The sequence below is a fragment of the Ciconia boyciana genome, chromosome 3 (assembly GCF_034638445.1).
Source record: "Ciconia boyciana chromosome 3, ASM3463844v1, whole genome shotgun sequence".
Classification (NCBI taxonomy): Eukaryota; Metazoa; Chordata; class Aves; order Ciconiiformes; family Ciconiidae; genus Ciconia; species Ciconia boyciana.
Genome location: NC_132936.1, coordinates 23538323 through 23557040, shown reverse-complemented (window position 1 = coordinate 23557040; position 18718 = coordinate 23538323). Strand labels below are relative to the sequence as shown.

General features: G+C 39.8%; 1 protein-coding gene across 3 annotated transcripts in view; it reads right to left on the bottom strand.

Annotated features, from left to right (window-relative positions):
- ARHGEF10 (Rho guanine nucleotide exchange factor 10) overlaps window positions 1-18718 on the bottom strand; it is a 115321-nt gene that overhangs the window by 90249 nt on the left and 6354 nt on the right. For all 3 annotated transcript variants that reach the window (XM_072855140.1, XM_072855142.1, XM_072855141.1), the window contains exon 2: window positions 10357-10432. In XM_072855140.1, the coding sequence (XP_072711241.1) occupies window positions 10357-10393 (37 nt within the window). In that variant the 5' untranslated portion in view covers window positions 10394-10432. The remainder of the gene's footprint in view (window positions 1-10356; window positions 10433-18718) is intronic.

The window sequence follows — 18718 nt, the reverse complement described above, 5'->3', positions numbered from 1 at the left end:
TTCTGTATAATGAGGAATGTCATCCTTGCAATCAGTTGTAGTCTTTTTTTTTTTTTTTAATTAAAGTTAGCAGGGAACTATGGAACAAGAAGAGGAACTGTATCTATTATATTTGAAGGATCCCATGACAAAAAATTTTCTAAAGATTGCAGGACATGGTAAATATGCATGTTTTCAGAAGGGAAAACTATTTTTCCTTTCTCCCTCTAACAGTCACTTTTCTTCCAACACATTAATTTTTTAAATTCTTTTTTAGGGGGAGGGGCCTCTAGAGCATAATCTATCTTGTATATTCACTGAATGACAAATTTTCTTCTTTTTTCTGTAAATTATAAACATTTTTAGTAACTTTTACCATATCACCACCTTACACTGACTGATGGAGAAAAGAAGTGTATAATGCTTCAGATGGAAAATATCTAATTATTATTTAGTGAAAAAAAATATATTAACACAATTGAACCTAAAGCAGACTGGCAGGAGCTGCTTGTTCTTATCCCAATGTGCAGTTTTTAAAACATTTATCTTTTTTACTCATGTATTTTGGATTGCAACAAGACACTTGGGACTGCATAGACCCAGCTTCCTTCAAACTGAATTCCCCGAATGCTTAAACTTTCTACAAATTCTTGAGTATGTTGAAATATGCAAAACTTTTCAGTAAAAAATATAAGAAAAGTTTACTATCTCGGAATATTTTCAGGTATTATAAAATCAGATAACTTACAAAGGTTATAAATCAAAGTAAACAGCCAGGCATAGCAATCTGAGTGCTTATTATTTAACTTTTATACACTCCAGAGATTTCTCAGATGAGATACGCTTGCCTTTTCAGACCCTTATTTCTAAAGCATTAAAATCTGCCCAGCTCCTTACCTAAGTGTACAAGGCACTAGATAGAAATAAGAAATAGAAGTGTGCAGATACCAAGAAATAACTGAATTTTTAAAGTTATCGTTACTTTTGTAAAAACCAACCATTTGGGCCCAAACATACCATGCTAACTGTGCTCCACAACGAACAGGCTCTCGAGCTGTACACTTTTTATTTCAGGTGAAGTTTCATAGCAGAGGCTTAGCGTTTGTCAGGAAGGTGAACCTTGTGCTAGGAAACACTTGTGCCTGCAAAAGTTCCCCAGTTTGGCCAACTTGTAAACCTTTGGAAAATGGAAGTTGATTCATATTCAGCAAGAACTTGCAAAAAGGTTTTGAGAGACTCGGTCACCACTGGATAGCCTCTAGTTTCTTCCAGCTTCTTAGCACCAATTAGACTGCATTCCTACAGCTAGAAAGCAGCACGGTATTTTCTACCTGCTCACGTCTCCCACTTGTGACCACAACTTCTTCAGTATCAGGAACGAAAACTGAAGTTAACTGTTCTTTCGCTCTGGTACCTGGCTTACGCATCTCACTTCTGCCTTCCCCAAATGACACCTCTACTGGCACCTGCGCAGGGAGAGGGGCGAGATGTGCAGAGTGACTGGGCAGGGCAGGAGGGACCCCGTAAGAGGAAGGCTGGCTCTAAGGGCAAGCGCTCCTGCAAACACTGCCCTTCACTGACACTTCCAAGTTACAGCGTGACATTTGCCAGCACACCACTGGCAACCATAAATCAGCTCCTGATACGGTCCACGCAGGTGGAAAGCGTCTATTTTGCTGGGGGAAAGAAAAGTCTAAAGCAAAACTGTGTATGCAAAACCACACGGGTGAGCACTCCTTCCCATGGGAAGCAGATCGGAGCCAAGGACTTCCATTCCCCTTTCACTTGCAGTTGTGCTAAGCTGGCGCTGCAGGAAACCCAGGGCCCTGCGGTACAGGCATGCTGCTAATTACACACAGCTCGTGCACGCATCCAAGGCATGACCACAATGTCACTGTTACAAGTCTCTATGGAGAACAGTTACAAAAAAACCCCAACAAAACTAAATAGTACACATTCATGCAAAAAGCGTTTCCAGTGATGGAAACAAAAGCAAAACCACATGAATTAACAGGCTCTCCCTGCAAATAAACAACAAAGAAATAAGTAAAAATGCCTCTTTAGTATTTCATAAATACACACATTACATACTAATTATGTTGTCAAGCATGCACAACAGATATTATTCTTCTGCATAAAAAACAAACTCAAAATTGAAGTCAAAAGAACAATAAATCTGCCTGCTCAAGCTTCAGAGAGATACTGCTAACAACAGCATGCCAAATACTAAAGAATTTTATTTCTTGAAATAAAGCCCAGATCTGTGGATGTTAGGAAAGATTTACAAATACCAAAAACATTGAACCTTACAAACTACTCACAATGCTAAAAAATTAAGCTTAAAGTTAGTTAAAAATTAAAAGAATCGAGTTGCAAAAAACCAAAAGTCTAAAATAACATTAGACATGAACTAGGCTGTCCAGAGAGCAGTGGCAGCAACACTAGCAAGACCTGTACTCCTTTGCAACTTCACAAGATGCTTTTCAGCACTGGCTATGGTACAATCAGAAAGGATGCTACGTAAATCAGCATTTTGTGACCATTTACTTTAACTGCCTTCATACTTGGCACACTGGTGACACTGGTGTTGCCTGCCACAGCCCAAAACGTAGACCGAGCCCAGTCCCTGGACGAGCAGGTCTTTTCCACCTCAGCACCATATTAGTAGATTCTGCCATTAAAATTTCACCAAGAAATGTTGCTGATGTGTAGCAGGTGAAGTCCTTAAAAGGAGATGCTGTAAGGAAAGTATGTACAGCCATTATTTGGAAAACTGCATAAATACACGGTAGATCCCCATCTATGCTGAAAAACATCTATCCATATTAAAGGCTATTAGCTTTCCATTAGTATTAAAGGAATACTAATACACTTCACACTTAATAGTACCAAAGTTAACAGTCTGAATTAGTATAAATGCCACCAGGCACCTAACACGAGGTATAGCAGTCAAAACACAAAAGCTACCTTGCTGTCTGACACGTCTGTTGGTAGAGATAGGTACTGATGATGGCTGCATAGCTGAGCTCAGCCTCAGCTACCGCGCATACGAACTGCTGAACTCACCTACAACATGCTGCAAAATGGACAGTCCACACAGGGAAAGGGAAAACCAGAGAGCTTTAATAAAAAGATCCTCCGGACACATTACACATTACCAATTCACTGCTCTCAGGGCAACATTTTATGTCAGCACCTGAATTTCCCTTTGTCTCTCCCGGAGACATACAGAACTGGGCAATACAGAGACTGGGAAGTTGCCCATCAGTGTGGGCATCCCCATGGCACACAAGCACACACGTCCTTCTTTCAGCCCCCAGAGAAACTTGTACCGGCATAATAAAAGATTTTTCAGGAACTATCATGCTTTCACCTAACCAAAGTTATTGAGCTCAACAACAGACTATTTAACAGTGAGATGTATTCCTGCAACAACCCTTCTTTGAAAGACTAAATCATCTTCTGTATTCATTTTAATGAAACTATGACAAGGTTGCATTTCCTACAAAGACAAGTGCAATGAGGAAGGAAAAAAAAAAAACACCTATATAGGGGGTTGGAGAGTTTTTCCCCAAAAAATGTTTATCAAGTATGTTTTCCTCAGATTGCTAGGCATAGTTTCAGTTCCTCTCTGCAGCAAAAGCAAGCAGCACCTAATAAATGTTTCATTCAATAATTCAGGCATTTTATTAAAGTTATTGTAATGCAAACAAGTTTTTACCCATGCTCATGCACAAGGTAAAAGAATTATAACAATGTCTAAAAAAAGTTAATCTCTCTGTAAACTCTAGAGTAGAATCGTTACAGAGGCCTTAGGCATGGTTAGTGAATATTTACTGGGATCAGTGAAATGAAATTAAAAAAAATCCCAAAACAAAAAAACCCTCAGTTATTTGGCAGCAATTTATCCTGGCCAGTTAATGCTAGACACAAGTTCTAAAAAGGCAAAAGAAGCAAAGAAAAAAATAATTCACACATCTCCTTATATGTTGGCTCACTGTTTGAAATTAACATTTCAGAACTTAGCTTACACAAATATTCATTGCAAGAATACCCAAAAAATCAGTATGAATTCCTTTACAACTTGTTTGTCTTTTAGGCAAACAATACTAGTTACCCCAGACCAAAGATAATGTTTTGCTGCCATCCCCTGGAAGCCCTTTATCTCGTCATCAATTGCTCTTTCTGATCAACATGTCTGGGCCTTGTCCCTGCACACAGCTAGCAAGTTAAGTCCAGCAGTAGTCACCCTACACAGCAGCTGAGTGAACAGAAAAAACCAACTATAACTTATTATTCAGAAACAAAACATCAAATACTATCAAAAGGATTAAGTCAACCTCTCAGAAATCTATGACAGTGAATCACGTTTGATCATTTAACACATTATAAACATTAGCAAATATTTTACTGGATTACTTCAAAACAAAATAAGATATAATTACATCTATGTAATCTGTTTTCTCTTTCCAGATGCTAAAAACAGAAATAAGTTTTTAATTAATCTATTTCTTTTCTTTCTATTTCTTGTTTTTCCCAACACTCAATACACTTGGCTAGAAGAAAAACCACATAATTAGGAGTGACATGGGACACCGTAGCTGCATTTTTGCAATGGGAATTTTCTTGTAACTCTTTGTTACACAGCTTGTCTGAACTGTCACACAACATAATTGATCCTTACCTTAAACAATGCATTTTCCTTTATTTACTGAGAGAAATGTGATCTTCAGAAATAAATAAATTGTTCTGTTACAGATGGGATGTCAGACACCAGCAAGCTACTGCCAGCTTCAAAAACAAGGGACCATTCATAACTACAATTCATATTCTGTTCTCATTCTTCTAAAATCTTGGCTCCCCTTTTACCATCATTTGTAACTGTCTGTATGCTGAAAATAGACATCTAACAAACAATGCTGTTTAGCCCAATACCAACTCCCTTTATAGCTGCAGTTTAATTTAAGTAGTGTTCTTATTTCAGTCCCCCAATCATAGTAAGTAGCATCTTTTTATTTTAGTCCAAAACACAAGCTTATGTCCCCCCAGTGTTCTCCACTTCCATAAATTAAATCGTAAAACATACAAGTGCTTTTCTTGTCAATATTATAAAAGCCACAATTTAACTGCTTCTTTCCTCAGTCACAAAGTTAGTTTGTTAAAAGTTAAAACCTAAATAAACTATGAAATTGTTTGCTAAACAGCACAAAAGGTAACTAAATAATCTGAAAGAAATATATATAGCACACAGAATAAAAGGCAATTCCCCAGCAAAGAAATACAGTCCTCTCTACAGCAAAACACGGCAGCCGTCCAGCAGCTCCCTAACAGGGTTAATAAAAAATTTTTCTAAGTTTGTTTTGTTAGACTATGTAAAGTCATCCCAATGGGAACTTTTATGAGACTATAGTTGTTCCTACTTCACTCTCACCCTCAGACTCAAGCCAGACTTCCTTCTCAGGGACAGAGGAACTAGGACTATTTTAGCGTTCTGGCGCTGGCAAGCAAACGACAAAAAATAACCACGGAAAGACGCAATCACAGCACTCGATCACATACAGGATATCCAGATTTAAGGCCCTGGCCTCTTTGCTCTACATCTCTCCATATCAGGAACAAAGAAATATCCCACTCACAGCCCCAGAGAGCTGATCATTTGTATAAAAAGGTGTATAAAATGCTTTTGCGACTAGTGTCTAGGAGATATCCTCAAGTCTGTTTTCAGTTTAAAAAAACCAAATTTCATCCTGTTGAAGAACATCTTAGATCCCAAACTTCAGCAGAACAAGGTTTCTCACCTAGCTTTACCCACGGTACTGGGGACAGCAGTGTAGGTGAGTGAACACCCAGCTCTCCACTACACCTGGTCTTTAAGGACAACTCACACTTCCCAAGTGAAGAAGAGTTACAAGTGATTCTCTCTCAGGTAAAAAGAGTATTTGGCAGTAATATGAAGACTATGCTATCAAATTCATTCTCACAATGTCCTTGTACGAACACTGAAATTTCAGTATTTCACTTTAAAATTTTAATATAAATAATGTTAATTTCCTATAAATAGGAAACAAAATATACCCTCTGTTCATGATTCAAGAACTGTACTGTGATGCAGCCATACTCCAACACTCATCACTATATATTAACCTACCTTGATAGACTCAATTAATTATAAAACAGAGCTTAAAGCTTATTTTAGGTCTTACAACTGTTGTAAAAGCCAACTCAGTGTAGGACAACTGGGATGAATAGTTGGCAAGTACTCAGTATGAGGAAATACACTCAATGTTTTCTAATAGTTTTCACAGAGAAATCATATGAAGTATAGTGCCATGTACCAGAAATAGTGAGACACACACATATTCAGAGATGAAAATGCAAAACCAGAAGCCTATTGGACACAGAGAGCACACACAGCCCCCAGCCTCCCTTGGGCAAGAAGCTGTTTTTCAGGTATCCATCCTGCTGAGCAAACAAAGCTGGTTTTCCTTTTGAAACAGGCCCCGATAAACACCTCTTAAGTCCTCGCTTAAAGAAAAGGACTTCCACTTTCCAAGATCATGAGATGTTTTTCAAGTAAAGAAATGAAAAACAGCCAGGGACCACATCTCCTAATAAAGTAGTAATAGCACAAGCAGGGGCCATCACACGTAAACACCATCCTAGCATTAAACATCCAATCTCCAGTCCTAGCTGGTCAGCGTGAAGATGACTCCTCTACAGGAGAAGCAAGATGTGATTCCTGACTCACAGAATTACCAGCTTTTCAATTCCTCACTCCATAGTCTGCAGTCCACAGCATATCCTCTCCTGTCTAAATGGCTTTGGTTAAGGACACTCCATTACAGCAACCAATCAAAAACATAATTATAACTTACAGCCATGATAAAATTTGCCATTTTCATTTAGCTTTTGAAAAAGGATTTTTTTGTTGATAGAACAAGAAGCATCCTCTACTTTATTTCACAAAACAGCCATGGAAATTTTTTATGTATGAAATCTTAAATACCAGCACTTTGCGCATAAATTCATATGCACAGACACACTAAAGAAGGGAACACGAGCTAGTACTATCATCTCAAGTGTCAATTTTGGAAGCAGTTTTTTGGATTATACTCTTAGCCAAGGAAGACTTTGCATCTACCCCCCTCCAACTGCTCCCTGGCTGCTAACACATACATTCATTCAAAATATGCAGAGAAAAATACTAGCAAATTTTTAATCACGTCTAGAGGAAGAATCTCTTTTTAAAGCAGTCTGGAGGAAGAAGGATACAGACATTAATTTTTCTAAAGTTCTTCAGTACTTGAATTTGCTCTAGGGTAAGGGAATTAACTAGCACAGACTTGTTACTGCCTAATTAACAATGCATGAATGGAACATCCAAACAGCTATGAGCAGGTATGTTGCATAAGCATAATAAATGAAATAAATAAAGGTAAAGTATGTTATCTTCCATTCTTTTATCACATGCAGTTTTTCCCTATCAAGAAGTGGCAGAAACAGCTCTACTATTGACCTTAACTGTACCTTAACTTAAACACGGTAGAGATTCAGACTGTTACTGCTAATGAAAATACATTATTTTACATGAATTTAATTGCATACCTTTCATATACATTCTCACAACACCCCCATGACAAAGACGAAGGTTTACCATTATTTTTCCCCTTTGTATACATTAGGATTGATACAAATAAATTTGTGGAAGTTACTTGACAAAACCATAGAAAACCTACTTGACAAGAATAAAATTGAGATTTATAGTGCAAGATATACACCTGTAAATGGAAAGGAACTCATGTGACTTTCAACACTACAGCTATAAAAGGAAAAATCCCCATAATGCCACAAGAACTTTAAAAAAAAAAAAACAAACAGCAAGTGATTTCATCTGTGGCCCCAGTTCAGGATTTTAGAATCATTATGCAAAAACTAAAAATATTTTTTTGTGGTGTATCAAAGGGTCCTGTACCCAGAACACAGTGGAAGCCTCATCCTCACTACAAGCCACAGTAACCCACCCATGTGCCCACTGTCTGAAGGCATTGGCAGGTGCTGCTCATCCCTTCTGAGAAGACACCATGGGTGGCCAGTGTATATGCATGCCAAAAGAAACCTCAACCATTACAAAAAAATCCCACGTGTTTCCTTCCTTTAATTGTTATGTGTATTTGCAGTTGTACTTGGCCCTAAAATTCTCACTTATTTTCCACCTGCAAAATGACTCATGAGGATTATCTAGAAAGTGAAAACTAAAGTGTATTTTAGTGTAATTATTAAAATTTATCTTCACTGATATTCCTTTTATTAATATGCTTTTTTAAAGAGAGTTAGCAATGGTAAAGTAAAAAAAATATACAAGTTCCAACAGTTTCAGACAAAGGTTTTTGAGATGACAGGGAAAGCATCCATTGATGCAAGATCAGGTAGAGCAGAATCTCAATTTATGTTAAATAAACCTAATCCCAGCCTATTAAGGAGTGACATGTCTGAAAACAAGGACGCAATACACATAGTTCTACATGTCAGAAAAAGCTTTGCAGAGAAAGGACCTGAATTCTGGAACCATACTGAACTACGCCACCCTGATTTTTTTTCAGAGTATCCCACACACTGACATGCTGCACAAAGTTGGACCTGTTGCTGCAATTATTAGCTGTCTTTGAAAAACAGCAGCCCCTGCTCAAGTGGAAATACTGATTCCTTAGGGATGACTCTTCCCACACAGCACTACCTTGCTTTGGAGATGGATCATCCAATAGAGACAGTTTCACAGTCACTGTCACTAAACAAAACAGAGCTAAATTCAGGGTCCTGACTGCATGGATTAGGACAAGGACAGGAAAAGCATTTTTGCCAACAATAACCTCAGTGATATCTCAGAGCATAAACAAAACTGTCAACAACAGTGACCAGAAATCTAACTCATTAAAAGCTGATTTCACAACTTTCTGCTTCTTTTACATTCTCAATTTCTTAGGTAGTATCTAGTAACAGACCTCTACCTGTAGCAGTGTCTAAGTTAGAGAGAAAGCAGTTTTGATCTAGGATGGCAATTCCCAAATTCCTAAAGAGTTACAGCTGAACAAAACTAAGATAAATCCTCTTTCATACTTAAATGGCTTCATATAGGTATAAGTTCCGTGTGAACAATAAGTGTCCTATAAGCAATATTATTAATATACATATATTAATATATACATATATAAATGTATATAATAGAATGTAAGTCCATAACTAATAATGTCCTATTTGAGGGACAGATCAAAAATTTACGGGAAAAATCACTACCTATACAAACTATACTAGCAATTTTACCAAAACAAGAACAGCTGTACTGGGTTCAACCACAGGTCTCCATAACCCATGTCTCCATAAACTTGTGCTCTGGGATGATCAGAACAAGCATATCATTCTTCTCCTAAGAAACCTCCCAGCATCCAACTATCAAAAGCCAAATCCTTTTAAGACTTAAAACACATAATACCAAGCACTACACAAAGGTGCATTTAAAGGAAATCAAACAGGAAAACAGGAAAAGAGATAGCCATATTCTCTTACAAAGAATATAAATGCAGAAGGCAATGACATGGTGTCTTTGTACATCCTATCTTTATGCCCTCCGAAACCTAGGCTATACAAGCGGCCATATGGCTACCAGTATACAGCAGACAAGGGGCACCGAGTGCTAACTTTACAGAACCAGCTCCACAGTCCAGCATACATAATACTCTTCCATAAATCTCTGTGCTCTGACCACACAGAGGTTCAGCTGTGCATGCTTCCCCTCTGCTTCCCATGGGAATGCATGCTGACTAGAGAACTGCAGCATCAGAAGAAGGTCCTTCAGCTACAGCCCTCAGCAGACACTGCCCAGATTAAGTATGCTTGGTACAAGCAGCACATGCCCTAACAGAAAACAACTCAGCCCTCTCTGTCCTCTCAATTCAGACTCCAAATCTGTCCAGGCATTTGAGACACTGGTCCAATTATCCTGCCTGTGCCACAGGCTTCACTTGTTTTTTTCTCTACAGGGCACCATGTGCATGAACACTTGAGGCTGTCAAAGCACATGATGAAGGTGTGACGATACGGTCCACACAATGTTGCCTTAGAAAACACGTATTTGCAGATTTGGACTGCAAGGACCAATCACTCCCCATGTTTCTTCCCATCATGCTCTTGCAATACCAGCAAGCAACGTCCAAGAACAAGACAGGGTAGATGACAGGAGCTCATGTTTCAGCAAAATACCACTGGGACCAAGTCTTAAGGCAATATGGGAAAAGGGAGTGTTGAGGAGGTAAAAACACTTTTGGAAATATAATCAAATTGTTACAACAAAATTGGCTTTAAACTCCAAACTATTTCAATTACCTTCTGGTGGTGGGGGAGGGAATTCCTCTGTGTCCATCGTAGTGTATCCACCGCTCCTTTAGCAGACTGAAAAACCCTGCAAAAATGAAGGGAACATGTTTTGTATATGAACATAATTTCCAAATATTGAGACACTCCTTTTCAATTTGGCCAAGCTCATACCTATTAGCTAATACCATTATGGAAGAGAGGAAATGTGCCTGGCTTCTTGCTTCAAAATGCATCCAGTCCAAATTTTTATGTACACAGCCCTCAGTATTGGAGCCAATTCTTGTAAAGATCTCAATAAGCCAGCTGAAGAAAGATTAAGTTTTCAAACTATTTGGTACTCTGCAGCTCCCACGGTGACAATCACAAGCAGATTACTAAAACATGTTATTTCAATGCCTGTTTGAACTATATATTGTTTCAAAATCTTCATGAAGGGGAGGAGGAGAAAAATTCTAGGAAACTCATCAGTTTTGATGATGCTTTTCTCCATTTGGCAATCAGAAATCACAAGTTTTAACCATACACTTTATAGACAGCTTCTTTTCTTTTCTTTTTTTTTTTGGCAATCTTAAAAACTCCAATTGAGTGCCTTCACTTCCACCTCTCCTGAGGAGAGTGAAGTACCGGTGAGCAGTCTCCTGAGCACATTCTCTTTCCTCCTCTTTTCTCAAATACCATCGGTCTCATGTTTTAAGGAAAAGAATAAACCTACAAAGCACTCCCATACTTTGGCCCTGAATACACACTGGGAGAGAGCAAAGCCCAGAACCCGTGAGAGGAAAATTCTGAAGGCCTTTTAGCTATTCTCTTAAAGATCTATCTGGAAGAGGCGCTGAGACTAACTTTCAGAGGTTTGCCAGTTATTGCGTGTTTCATACTTGAAAATCTATGAATCATCACTGTAACATAAAGAAAAATAGCCTTTTCTTCAAACCATAATTTTCCCTCATTTTGGCTGACAATTTTCCTTCCTCCCCTGTAACAGTACTTAATAGCGATATGCCAGTATCATCTGGAAGGACATATTAGACCCGTTGGGCTGAGCAATGCACACACTCTGCCCCAAACCTATTTTCACTCTAACTCAAGAGACAGTGTATCAAAAAGAAATATTTCAGAACAAGGCTGAGGAGGAAAAGTAAGTTTCCAGAAGTCACACCAGACAGTGGAAGAGCCAATGCTAAATTTTCTGTCCTACTCTTGAGTAGCCCATAGGTGTTAATCTCAAGAGGCTACTGTTTCTGCGTGCAACAGCATGCAAAACAGCTCAAGCCCTTGGAAAGTCTCCATAGCCAAAGTAGGAAAAGAGTAAGTTGAAGGAGATAGCGAAATTCAAGGCACAGTGGAGAAATAAACAACTAAATGAATCAGGATACAGAGGTCAAATCAATTGCCACTTACAGAAGAGGTGGCAGTGAACGGAAGGGAGTGCCTCAAAAAAGGATCCAACCTTAGGAGGTACCAGGCAACTTACCTCCCTGGTATCAGGTATGCAAGGGCAAATCACCAGGAGAGATGTGCCAGGAAGGATAACAACTCTGGTAGCGCAAGATCCTCATATGATGCAACAATTCATAACAACTTGCATTTTCTAAGCATACAAAATTCCCTTTTAAATTGTCTTAAGCTTTGGTAATTCTAATCAAGTCCTAGACAAAAACAAGTAGCTTCAGAGCCAAGGCTCAGAAAGGATTCATACACACATACAACATCTGTCTACAGCACACAAAATATTCCATTACGTGCTTTCACTATACAGTGACTCTTCTAAAGCCTCTCTCTACAATTTATATCTGCAGAGCTCAAAGGCGTGTTCCTGTTTACAAATGTCTGGAATGCATCTTGCCACACCAAAACTGTCAGCCAAAATGAGGGAAAATTATGGTTTGAAGAAAAGGCTATTTTTCTTTATTCTTTTAAAGTTGAATCATCACTGTAACATAGATTTTCAAGTGTGAAATATGCAATAACTGGCAAACCTCTGAAAGTTAGTCTCAGCACCTCTTTCAAATACATCTTTAAGAGAATAGCTAAAAGGCCTTCAGAATATTTTTTTATTTAAACATATGATGCAAGTTTTTAAACACCTGTGGATGTTGACTTCAACACTGATTTTAAAAATCAGTTTCTTCCTCACAAGCAAATACTAACAATTAACACACAGAGCTGAGCTATGGAAGTTTTCAGCTTGTTTTCTGTTTTGATCTAGCTCACAGTGACATGCTTCCAATTACACAAGAATTGTCTCGAAGAAGGACACAGACCCAGTGTTAAGAGTCCTAGCCACTGACCTGCTTGCTCCCATCTGAACAGTGCAGTTATTCACAAGAAGAAAGATATACTTTCTCACGTAAGAATGCCTTAGGGGTTGACTTACACATTGCATTAATTCATTGTGAAGTTCCACAGATTTTTCTCTATTTTTTAGATGCTGAGAGAAACATTGCAGCAGCAAAGAAAGCCTGTGTATTGTACATTCCAGTAACACCCTCCATAAAAATAAAATAATTGCCATTTTATGTAGTATACAGCATGTTCATGGAACAATCTCTAACAGCACCATATTTCAAAGAGAAGTTTTCCACTCTTCTATTGAGAGTCAGGGGAACTAACTCAAGTCGAAGATGTTTAAATCAAGATTAAGCCAGATGATTTAATTCGGCTAGCAGCATGCGGCACAGTTTGCACTTGTAGCTCAAGTGGTTTCCCCACTGATTCTGCTGCTAACAGAGTAACACACCACACAGCTATACAGGTGCATTCAAACAATAATCATGGAAATCACAGCTCAAATTAAGCTGAATGTTCTCTCATACACTCAGGACAGGTGTCTTCAAAAATAGATCAGGTTGCTCAGGGCCTTTTCCACCCAAGTTCTGAAGCCCCCCGAAGGTGGTTTCACCACTGCCTGGGGCAGCCTGCTCCTGTGCTTAACCAGCCACACCAGGAAGAGATTTTCCCTTACGCCCAACTGGAATTACCCTTGCAGCAGCCTGCAGCCACTGCCTCTCATTCCCCTGCTGTGCACCTCTGAAAAGCAGCCTGGCTCCATCTTCTTTCCAACCTCTCCTTAGCGAATAGAGGACTGCAACTCAATCCTCCTCAGTTTTCTTCTCAAAATGACACAAACCCAGTTCCCTCAGCCTCTCCTGACCTGTTCCCACCCCCAATCATGGCAGTGGCCTTCACTGGACTCGCTCCAGTTTGCCAGTGCCTCACTTGTACTGGGCCCCACACTGAACACTGTATTCCAGATGAAACATCATGACCACTGAGTATATGTTATTTAGTTTAACATAAAATTACTTAAGAAACTGAACAACTATGTGCTTTTAAGACACAGAATACCAAAATTTCATTCCAAAGGTATTTAAAAATTCCAATTGGAAAAAAATAACCTATTAAACATGAAACACATGAGCTATTATATTCATGTGCGTTGCATTATAAAATTATGAACCTGAATAACTGAACAACTGCCCTGACATACTGGACATGACACAAAGGTTATCAAAATACAGGGCTTTTTTCCCTATAAAACCGACTACTCAAGCACAGTATAACCTCTAGGTAATGACTTAAACTGCTCCCTTCCAGGCTCCACAGCAATCACAGAAACACAGGGACAGAAAGCAGCTCCCGAAGTTACCTACCCCAAAAGTTAAGTTCTCCCATTGGCTTCCAGCCGCCTGACAATTCACCTGACTCAGTGCTCATCACCTTCTTTCCTTCAGGTGAGGGTAAAGAGGTAGCAGTGGGCAGTCTGGACCACAGTGGTGGTCTACAGATTGCCTCCTTTCCATCTCTTCCCCCACATTTTCCATGTGTACCCAACGTACAGCAGATTCTGGAAGAGAGGCCAAGGAGCACCCAGATACTTTTAGGAAAGGCAAGTGACCTGTTCTGGCCAAAAGACTGGCCCTCACTTCCCCTGTCTGCTTCCTGATGTTTTTACCTGGTCCTTTCCTTCCAAACTGCTAGGAGGAACAGGCAGCTCTCATTCATATTTACAGACTGGAAGAGGAAAGACAGCTTTCCAACTTTGCAAGTTCCCAGTTTAATTGTCTGCTTATAACAGGTTAGTCACTGAAGCAATCTATCTGAGCAAACCCACATGAAGAAAATATTCCAAGCCCAAGAGACTACTGCTGTTAAAAAAACTCATTTGTAGCAGGGCAGCATGCTTTTATTCCACCAGTTTAGCTAGCAACTTTGTAAGTTTGTCTTTAAAAATCAGCAATAACCATGTTAAATGCATGTATATTGAAAGAAAAAATTCAGATCCCTTAATACATTGCAATATATTTAGGCCTCACCAAGTCTGTAATGATTTCTAAATTTTAATTCGAGAGTTAGAAAAAAAAAATTAAAACACCACATCAAAATCAGATGTTCCTGGGCAATGTTTCTCATGCAGAGAAGTCCCAGGCAGTGGAAGCAGTCAGATCTCAAATGGCACTTGCACCAGAAACCAGAATCGGCCAAGTGTGAAATGACCCCCAAGGAGAGCTCCCAGCACCTATTCCCAGAGGGCTGGAAGGAATGTCCTGTGAGGAGCAGCTAAGGACTTTGGGCTTGTCTAGTTTGGAGAAAAGGAGGCTGAGGGGTGACCTCATTGCTCTCTACAGCTTCCTGAGGAGGGGAAGTGGAGAGGGAGGTGCTGATCTCTTCTCCCTGGTATCCAGTGATAGGACACGTGGGAATGGTTCAAAGCTGTGCCAGGGGAGATTTAGACTGGACATTAGGAAGCATTTATTTACCAAGAGGGTGGTCAAACACTGGAACAGGCTTCCTAGAGAGGCAGTCAATGCCCCAAGCCTGTCAGTTTTTAAGAGGCATTTGGACAATGCCCTTAACAACATGCTTAACTTTTGGTCAGCCCTGAAGTGGTCAGGCAGTTGGACTAGATGGTTGTTGCAGGTCCCTTCCAACTGAAATACTCTGCTCTATTATTTCAAATTTTCCACCAAGAGTGCTCACCTTCAACCATGAAAGCTGGTACACAAGGAGGTGGGAATCTGCAGTGTCCCACAGCAGACCTTACAGTCTCAGAGCACTAACACCTCTATAATACAGGCCGGTGGCCTGGCATCTGTGAGACTGAAATTCTGATTCCACAGCAAACGGCAGTTTTAGCAGAGAAAACAAACGCACCTTTATATTTGTCCAAAGACTAAAGAAGAAAGTCAGTGTTCCTCTCTGTGACTCAGTTTCCCCTCTCATTACCTCCAGTAACTCCTTCTGCCTCCAGGACTAGAAGGTCTCTCAGCTACGGCTGTGCATCAAATTTCATTTGATAGTTTCCTCTAATTGTGGGATGAGCAACAAACCACCCGTTCTCAGCTACCCAGATACAAATACTGATCAACCTCTGCATTTCCACTTCATCAAAACTATTTTCTGAAAGTCATTACTTATACAATAGTCAGAAGGCAACAGAAACATGACCGATGCAAACTCCACCAAAACCATGAGGCAGCGCAGCATTCATACCTGGTGGCACAGTACCTATCCACTGAGCTCCCAAGAGGACATGCAGCCAAGTCTTCCAGCTCTACCACCCCAAGAACTGTAAAGGTGACATACCTTCTCGTTAAGAAGGAGTGTGCACTATAACTGCAGCGACATCAGGATTCTTCATTCTTGACGGTGCAGAAAGAATGAGCCAGTGAGCATTTTTTAATACAAAACAGAAGAGATGAAACGAGGAGATTGATTTCCAAGGAAATGTGACTCACAGAGAAAGCCTTGCAGGCAAGCTGCAAAGCAACTTCTCTGAGAAAGCCTGAAAGCCTAAAAATTAAATTAAAAAAAAAAAAATCAACACCCCCCCCCCCCAATCCTGTGAAGACAAAGCCCATGAATATCTAAAATTCTCTTGTGTCCACATCGCTTACTGAATATTGCTGCGTAATGCCCAAATGAGTCTTCTTCCACCTATAACTTACAGTACTCCTGCTGGGAAGTAAATCTTGCTGAAATTTGACATATAGACTCTTTTGACAGTACAGAGAAGCAAGGAATAAAAAGAATGCAGAAGAAAGAAGGTTAATTTCCCTTTTTTAAGTGCCTCAAGATGGCTCTGTTACATAGAAAAAATAAAAATTGATAGCACAATTTGTTCTCCATACAAGACTATTCCTAAGAAACAGACTGTGGACTTTTTTTTTTTTTTAAGAGATGTTTTTATACTACAGTGGGTGTGAATGAAGCAGGCATTTATATTATGACAGCTTAACATCACATGCTGTAAGCCATAGAAGAAGGCTATACCAAGACTGTATCATTATTTCTTTTAATGTACATTTGGTTTTATTAATAGCTAACAGTTCTATACTGTACTAATTTTATTCTTAAATTTATTGAAGAAAATTACCTAAATCATGAGCAATGGAATAATAAGGAACTGAATAGCTTCAAGTAGAAAATAAATATGAAGCCCAGTTCCTGGCTCAGTTAAATCAGGGGAAATTCTATTACCAGCTGCAACGCAAACAAGGTCAGATCTGCAGAAACACACATTTTTCAGACTGCATGCAGAATCCACTTCCCCAAAAGCTACTTCACTTCTTTTTCTGCCACCCTTTCTTGCACCAAGCAGCATCCTGCTAAAAGCTAGAGAGCTACACGGCAGCAAGCCCTGAAGAAGCAGCAATATACAGGGACACCCTGAGAACATGGCTGAAGATGGGTATTCTGATCCTCCTTTTTGAAGGGTATTATTTACAACGTTTCTTCACCTGAGCAGATTCCCACCCAGTACATGATCTGCAGGAGGGGAAGAGAGGAAGAAAGCAAAGACTGCATTTGCAGATTTGTCCGATGGCTCCTATCCACAATGCAAGCAGAAAGCACTATGGATTTTTTAATATTTATATTCTTCCCCTCTAAGGACAGACTATTATTGCAAGGCAAAATACAGAGTCACTGATTCATAGACTCGGTCAGGCTGGCAGGGACCTTAGGAGGTCATGTAGTCCAACCTGCTGCTCAAAGCCAGGTCAGCTATCAAGTAAGACCAGGCTGCTTTATCTACCAGGATCCTGAAAACCTCCAAAGACAGAGACCGCACTACCTTGCCAGGCAACCTGTTCTCATGCTTGGTTGTCCTCCTAGAGAAAAAATATTGCCCTTATATCTAGTTAGAACCACCCTTACTTCAGTTTATAACCGTTGCCTGTTGTCCTGCCACCTTCTTGATAACCCGACGGCAGGTGGGGGCAGGCTGCTGTTAGGCCCCCATGAAGCATCTCTTCTCAAGGCTGAACAAGCCCAGCTCCCTCTGCCTCTCCTCCATGGCAGTGCTACAGCTCTGACATGGTGGTGGCCTCATGCTGAACTTGCTTCAGTTTATCCACATCTTTCTTGTATTGGGGTGGGGTGTGGACATAAAGCTGGATGCAATAGTCAAAGTGTGGTCTGACAAGTGCCAAGTGAAAGGGAACCCTTCCCTTCGAAGGAGCTCTTCCTTCCCACGTGTGCAACCTCATCCTTGCTGAATTTCACAAAGTTCCTGTCAGCCAGCTCCTCCAACCTGCTCAGGTGCCTTCTGAATGCCAGCCCTGATCTCAAGCACATCCACTGCTCCTCCCTTCCCCCAGTTTGGCGTCATCTGCCAGTTTTTCACCCATCTAGTAGTACACCCACCCAGATCATGATAACATTCTGCAAAAGACCTTGCTGAACCCAACACGAATATAGGATTTTATTAAGCTCAGTAGCACTAGACTTAATTTACAGATGGGAAAGCTGAGACCTACAAATATTTAAGGAATGAGAGGCAGTACAGGTAAAAAGTTATTGAAACCAGGGAAAGAAACAGGTTCCTGAACAAGCACGTAGGGCACCTGACTTTTAGTCAGCAACTGTTCGAATACCCAAAGGAAGAAGACAGGCATCACCCTGGGTTTTGGAGGCTATGCTGGCAGTCGAGCGTACCATAACAATCACAAGCATCTGAAGAATTAAAAGTGATTGCTGGCACCACATACTTTTAGTCAGGACTGATTTTCTTTTGTTTTGTGCCACACAAACTAGAGGACTGCATTGCTGGTTCAACACCATGGTCTTCCACATTGCATGCACAGGCAAAATAAAAACATATGAATACTAAGAGCATTTTTCTTAATTTGCTCTAAATTTGATTGCAATCAAGTAACTTCATCTGGAAAATTAATCTTATTTCTGAAATTTCTTCTTTTAAACTTAATCCAAATTAGTCCCTTCCAATATTGGAGATCAAGTATTACCTTAATTGGAAACATCCTTAGGAAGATTTATATTTTTAAGTCAGAGAAGATGCTTGCCCGCTGCATAACACTTCAATTGTGATGTAAACCTATGTATTGTTTAGTTGCATACATATTATTAT